This window comes from Oryzias latipes, chromosome 3, assembly GCF_053564925.1.
Source record: "Oryzias latipes strain Hd-rR chromosome 3, Olatipes_Hd-rR_3.1".
Classification (NCBI taxonomy): domain Eukaryota; kingdom Metazoa; phylum Chordata; class Actinopteri; order Beloniformes; family Adrianichthyidae; genus Oryzias; species Oryzias latipes.
Genome location: NC_136239.1, coordinates 41,184,290 through 41,191,476, shown reverse-complemented (window position 1 = coordinate 41,191,476; position 7,187 = coordinate 41,184,290). Strand labels below are relative to the sequence as shown.

Sequence of the window (7,187 nt, the reverse complement as noted above, 5' to 3'; positions counted from 1 at the left end):
TCCCTCGTCAAAACTGAAGAAGGAGGGGACCCCAGGTCAGATCCGAACTGCAACACTTAAGAGGTAATGACTCCTCGTCCGTTTTGGGAGGGTTCAGATCTTAGCTAGGGTGTCTTTCTTGTCATTTTTAGGGTTTTGATCTGGGGTGTCATCCTCGTTGGTTTTGGGGTTTGGATCTGACCTTGAGTGTCTTTCTCGTTGGTTTTGGATCTGACTTGGGGTGTCTTCTTCATTAATGTGCGGGTTTGAATCTGACCTTGAGTGTCTTTCTCTTCAGGTTTCAGGTTGAACAGAACCTGAGGAGGTCACGCTGGAAAAATCCACAGCTGGAGGAGAGGCCGAGCATCCTGGGCCCCACCCTCAGGTCTATATAAGAGAGAGCAGCTTCAGTCTGAGCAGCACTGAGGAGGGAGCCACACCGCCCAGAACCAAAACCCAAGGTCCAATCAAAGGTCTAACTTTGCTGTGAGTATTGTAAGAACCTGGGATGGAATCCCACAGTAAGAAGTTTGTCTTTAAATCACCAGATTGGATGTCTGGAGGAAAGTTTAGATTTTATATCAGGAAAAAGATTTGTGCTTTGGTGTGATTGTCTGTTTATGGTCTGTAGTTTAAGACGTTGTAATGGCTGTGGACACATTAAGTTATAATTTTTCTTTTTGTTCTGTGTTTTGTCTTCTTTCTTTCTGTCAGAGTGGGACCTTGTTTTTTCTTTGTGTGTCTGTCTCTGAACATTTTCACCTGGAGGCCAGAGAATGCAGATGTGTTGCGACCTGTCTCCAGCTCAGTTCTCCTCTCCATGCCTGTGTTGAGCTGACTTGTGTGTTTTACCTTGTAGTGCTCTTTGCAGTGTTTTGTGTTCATTCCCACTATGTGTAGTCAATTGATGATAATAATAATAATGGATGAGATTTATCTGCACTTTTCCAGACGCTCAAAGTTCTTACAGTGTGTCCATTATTCATTCACCCCTCATTCATACTTGGTGATGGTAACTACTGTTGTAGCCACAGCTGCCCTGGGGCAGACTGACAGAGGCGTGGCTGCCGGTTTGGGCCTACGGCCCCTCTTACCATCACCGGGACATTCATACGCACAAACCAGTGGAGTCACACTGGAGACAGAGAGGATGAAGTGCCAAGGATACAAGAACAGTTGATTGGGGACGCAAGGATCAGTCTGCCGACCCCTAGATCATTGGATGACCTGGTCAACCTCCTGAGCCACTGCCGCCCAGTGTGCCCAGTTGAGTGTGATTCCTACTTTAAAGGGAAGCTTTAGGGGTGAACTGCTATTTTCATTTTCTTTTATGTTTTCTTCTGTTTATGTTAGACTAGGGAGGTTAGTGGAGGTCATGTTCCTCTAGATGCCCTTAGACAGAAAAAGGGCATAACAGATAAGTCCAGACACTTAAAGTGTTGCTGACTTAGCAGTTCCTGTGACTTCAGAGTCTTCATTGCACCAGTCTGTTACACTGAAATCTCTTCAATTGTTGCTGAACCTTGAGTGTCTGTGACTGAAATGGAGGTTGTTCTTGTTTCTCTTGCAGTTACTACCACAAAGATGTCTTACCTAGCACCTGTGCTTGTTATTGGGGAACGCGGCGGTGGTTCTTTTACTTTCACCGGGGAAAGCAACGGGGCCACGCTAAAGAAGCTGTGTGTGTGGGTGGGAGTGTGGCAGGTGAGGGGCATCAAGGTTTGGCTGACCGATGATCAGGTCCAGCAGTTTGGAAAGCCTGAAGGAGGATTTTCAGAGTTGGAATTTCAGGATGGTGAGCAGATTAAGTCGCTCTCCCTGTGGGGCAATAATGATGGAACTCGCCTAGGCGCCATCAGGATCAGGACCCCAGCATCCCAGGAATTCTTCCCAAAGATGACCAAATGGGATCTGAAACAAGAGAAAAAAGAGTACCCCATTCCTGTTGGGTCTGGAATTTGTTTGGGAGTTCTAGGAAGGTGTGGTCATGACATAGATAGTCTGGGGTTTGCATTCATCAACACCATCCAGTCAACCGAGCTGATCAACATTTACTACCCCACCCTCCACCAGGTGATCCCTCAGGTGGCCACAGAGGAGATCAAGTCTGTCACTTACACCAATAACACTGGCGTGGCTCAGTCCTACACAGTTGAATCCAGTAAAACCATCACCAAGAAATCCTCCTGGTCCGTGTCAAACAAAATGGAAGCGACCTTCAAATTTGAGGTCAAGGCAGGGATACCAGAGGTGGTCGAAGCGACTACTGGCTTCAGCTTCACTGTCAGTACAGAAAGCTCCTACGGTCTAGAGAACACTGATGAGAGGAAGGAGACGTACACCTTCCCGGTCAATGTTCCTCCTGGGAAGACGGTGGATGTGAAAGTCACCATTGGCAGAGCCACTGTGGATCTCCCTTACATGGCAAAGGAGAAGATAACCTGCTCCAACGGGAAAACCCTCAAGTTCAACACCAGCGGGATCTACAAAGGCGTCACCTACACCAACGCTAAAACCATTGTGACAGAAAAGTGAATCCTACCGAGGCCAGCTCCTCGTGTTAACTTCCTTTCCCCATTCAGGCATTTTCTGTCCTCACCTGTACACACTATATCAGGGGTGTCAAACATACGGCCCGCGGGCCGGATACGGCCCATCAGATGGTTCAATCATGAAGTCCAGTCATGAAGAGTAAAAATTATAAGAATGTTTAAAAAACAAGCACGTTTATAGTCCATTCCTGTGGCAAGTTATGATTTTTTAAAGAAATAACCAAAATGCTCAAAACAGGTGAAAAATCATGTCTTTGCACCTGCCAAAAGGGAAACCTAACGGCTCCTTGTCTGAATAAGATGTAGTTTGGTTCCCCACAAGCGCCATTGCTGTTACATTGTTATAAGAATGATCAGTAGTGACACCCTAATGACCAAGATGTTGTCAAAAAGAAAAAAAGGAAAAAAAAGGGTTGAAATGAAGTCCTGAGCTTTCCAGGAAAAATGGACAAAGTTTTATTTGTTTGCGGAGTTGAATGCAAAACCGGTGCGCTTGTTATTTCATCAACAGTTGGCAGTGCTCAAAGAATATAATTTTCAGCACCACTGTGAGACAATGAGATAATAAGGACAGTTTCACCATTTGCAGTTAAGAAAAGAGAGGATTTACCAACTTAAAGCTGGACTGAAAAAAACAACCCTCTGCATTTACTGCAGCGTGACGTCAGTGATGGAGCAGTGACAGACACCTGATTGCAGATAAGTTGGAGCAAACATCCAAACCATTTTCAGATGGTGAACCTGCCAGACTGTTCCCAAAAAACAGTCTGGCAAGGATTATTATTACAGATACAACATCTTAGAGACTTAGACGCCATAATAAGGAATCCAGTCATTTATTTTATTTTCGGACACTATTAATGAAAGCATAGATACACAACTGCACTCAAAAAAATAACTCATTGGATGAACTCAATTTAATTGTGGGCAGGATTTCTATCCAATAAATATGAGTAACCCCACCTCAAAGAAAATTCTTCCATGTAACGAAATATAATCGAGTTAGTCGAACTCAATTTTATCAAGAAAGTCAAAGGAAAAAAAATCATGCAACAGAGGTCTGAAGCCAGATTTGAACTCAGAACCTCTGTTTTATAAACCCGCTAACTAAGCCGCTGAGCTAACACTCCAGTGATGAAATGAGTCTGCCGGTATGAAGAAATAGATTCATCATTTCCATAAATGAGGCTCTTCGTGTATCGTCTTATTGGGAGAAGCCGAGTTGAAACGATTTCATGCCACAGTTTCGTTTTTATGTGGAAAAAACGAACTAAAGTTTCCACTTGTGAAAAGTCGAAGGATTTGAAGGACTAATAGTCATACCAGGCATTACATTAGATGAAGGAGTTGAACATTTTAATAGTTCAATGGTTAAAATAGGTGAAAAATTGTAGCCGTGAGACGGCAAAAAGCATAAAGAGAAACAGGAAAACAGCATTCATCAGCATGCCCCTTACTTGAACTCAATTATTTTGGATTACTGGAGTTATAGGGTAAACTATTAATACATTTTGTGTTAGGTCAATTAAATGTAGATACATTCTTTTAAAATAAATATTTTTAAATAAAACAAACATAATTTTATTGTGTTACATGAAAGAGGGGCTTGAATCATTTTTTTGAGTGTGTGCATATTTCGTAGAGGTGCTGAAGAGACCGTCATAGCGGAGTTTCTTGAGTTGATGGACACAACAATAGCTGATGACATAGTCAGCTCTCTAGTTACTGTGCTGGACTATGTTGGAGTGAACTGGTCACGTGACGTGAATTTGGTCATTGATGGCGCCCATCAAAGCTCAGGAAGAAGGCAGGTGTTGCCACAAAATTGAGGCAGAATCCAGGAAAAAATTCTTAAACATTTCATTGTGTTTTGCTCACTGGAATGACAGTAAATACGTTTCTGCACAGGATCTGAATCCTGATATTGATGGCTGGCTGAAGTTTTCGGAGAGAAAGGAGGTTAACTCCAAATTCTTGTTATGTTCACAAATGTTTGCAAGTTTTATTTAGTTTAATTATTCATTGATTTGCACATTTACATTTTAGGCAGGTGTTTCATATTTTTCCTTAGCTCCTCTTGAGTTTATTATATGCTTTTATGTTACTGCTCCGGCCCACTTAGGATCAGACACCTTGAATGTTACCCCCAAACCAAAATGAGTTTGACACCCCTGCACTATATCATAACCTTGTAACAACCCAAACTGTCTCTGTGACCTTTGTGATAATTACTGCTGGACTTTACCTGTCCTGGGCTTTGTGTGTAGATCACTGTCTCTAGAGACCCAATGTTCACAGTGTGGTCTACTATGTCTTCCATAGTCTTTAGAGGATTGACCCATTGGCCCACAACAGGCAATGTCTTCTTTGGAAGTGTCATGTAATCATTGTTCTTATCCTTGTTCTAATCTGTGATCTTTAACCAGCGGACGTTTCTACTGCTAAGTGCTGTGCTGGAGCTAGCTGCTTTTGCTATCGTCTGCAATAAATTTTTGCCTTCCAATAAGAAAACAAGTGTCTGTCTGGTTGTCTTTGGTTCCCTCTGGACCCTGAGGTTTTGGTGATCTTACGCCTTACCAGGCGCTGGTCTACAGGTCAGAGTTTCAGATTCAATGATTCAGAAAGCTCAGCAATCAAAGCAACACAAACATTAAAACTACAAACTCCATAATGCACTGGGACTTTTGAATAATCTTTCTAACTACTACTTAGTTTTAGACCATAAAAACTACCTGAGAGTGACTCGATCACAGAGGTGATCGGTAGTTATCAGGTAAACACCCCCCCCCCCCACCTGAGCTGCCTATCATCAACTGTGACCATCAGCTAAGTGCACAGGTGAGAGGGAGTAGTCTAAGGGTGTGTCAGTGTTTCTTCTCTGAGGTCCAGGTGGGTCTCCTGCCCCTTTTAAGAGTAAAAGCATTTATATCCCGTTATTTATTTATACCATATTTGGTTTGATTCGACTTGATGTGATTTATTGATTTGATCATTAACTAAGGTATAAGTAGAGCTTGATTTATTGCTTAAAAAGGAGTGGGAAGAAGCAAACTCAAACAAACTTAAACAATCCCACCCCTACAGAGTTCATTTATTATATCATTCTGATGCGATAGATTCTTTTCAAGTAACAAAATCCAGTGCCTAGCAATGATTGTAAATTGGTTGTAAAATCAACAAGGTCATATAGTTGTAAAAGTCTGGATTGATAAAATAAATTGTTTATATGAACAAGATATCCAGTTTTATGTACAATTCTGATGGTTCATTTTTGAAGTTAAAATGAAGGATGTAGTTAACTCTTATAATTACTTCCCCGAATTTCTATACAGTAGGTGAAATGTGGTAATATTAAGGAGCAGTACAATAAATATCTACTGTTGTATTCTAATATATTTTAATATTTATTAATGATTGAAATACTTTTTGAGACTTTAGTTTGTATGTGTCTGATGTGTTGCTTCCAACTTAGTTTGTCATCGATAAAAACCCCTAAGAATTTGATTTCTCTAACATTTTCAATTGAGACAATATTTATTTTAATTGAAAGCTCTTTATTTGCGTTGTAGTTTCCAAAAAACACTTTGGTTTTATCTAGGTTCAAAGATAACTTGTTGTAATCCATCCATAGTTTTATTTTGCTTAACTCTGTGTTCACCACCTTGATAAGTTCCCTATGATTTTCTTTAGAATAGAATATATTTGTGTCATCAGTAAATAATATGAGTTTCATAAGTTTTGAAACATTGAATATATCATTTATGTAAATATTGAATAGCAGCGGGCCCAGAATTGATCCTTGTGGGACACCACAACATATCTCTTTGGTTTCTGATGTAAATTCAAACTTAACAAATTGTTTTCTTCCCCTTAAATAGCTTTTGACCCAAGTTAGCGCTAGTCCTCTTTTCACATACACTTCCAGTTTGTCAAGAAGGATGTCATGATTGAGAGTCAAATGCTTTTTTTAAGTCAATGAAAATTCCAGCTGCATATTTCTTTTTTTTTTTTTTTTAACTTGTCCTGTCCAACAGCTGGGCAGACAGATGAGAGCTGAGGGCCTCTTGTGTTGGACATATTTTGCTTTAACAAGAGGGGTTATTAATCTTCAGACAAACCAAAGGTATGTCTGAATAAAACCCTTTTGTAATTGAGGCCAAACTTTATGAATTTCCATCATGTCTGAAAATCTTTGGTGTTGGACCGGACGGAAAAGGAAAGAGGGGAAGAAGAGAGAGGGACGCTAGAGAGAGGGGGGGTAGGGGGTGATAATAGGAGGGGAAGGGGGATAAGACCATGAAGCAGCATACAGCAACAAGTTTACTGGTTGTTAGTCATTATGGTAAGGTTCAAATGCAGTACAAAAAGGGCGGGGCCCGTCCACACACACTCAAATGTTATAAACACACCTGCTAGCTGCAAAAATGTCCACCTGTCGACATGTACACAAAACAGATAGTGTTCACACACGCATACTTATGCCTTAAAACCAACTAGTGTGAAATATTTCAGTCATTCAGTCATGCAAGCTATTAGTGCAAAGGTGAGCTAACACCTGTGCTCAGGTGAGTGTTTATGTTCTTCTAAAATGGATGGTGGAACGTGAAAAGAAGGAGGGAGAGTGCCCAGCCATCCCCACCCCAATACCCCCACCGC

General features: G+C 41.2%; 1 protein-coding gene across 1 annotated transcript; it reads left to right on the top strand.

The window, feature by feature from the left end:
• The first annotated feature begins 388 nt into the window (after nucleotides 1-388).
• On the top strand, nucleotides 389-5,045 carry LOC101164027 (aerolysin-like protein). Its single transcript, XM_004085069.5, has 2 exons — nucleotides 389-465; nucleotides 1,550-5,045. The coding sequence occupies exon 2, from the start codon at nucleotides 1,564-1,566 to the stop codon at nucleotides 2,512-2,514; it is 951 nt and encodes a 316-aa protein (XP_004085117.1). The 5' UTR covers nucleotides 389-465; nucleotides 1,550-1,563; the 3' UTR covers nucleotides 2,515-5,045.
• Nucleotides 5,046-7,187: the final 2,142 nt, after the last annotated feature.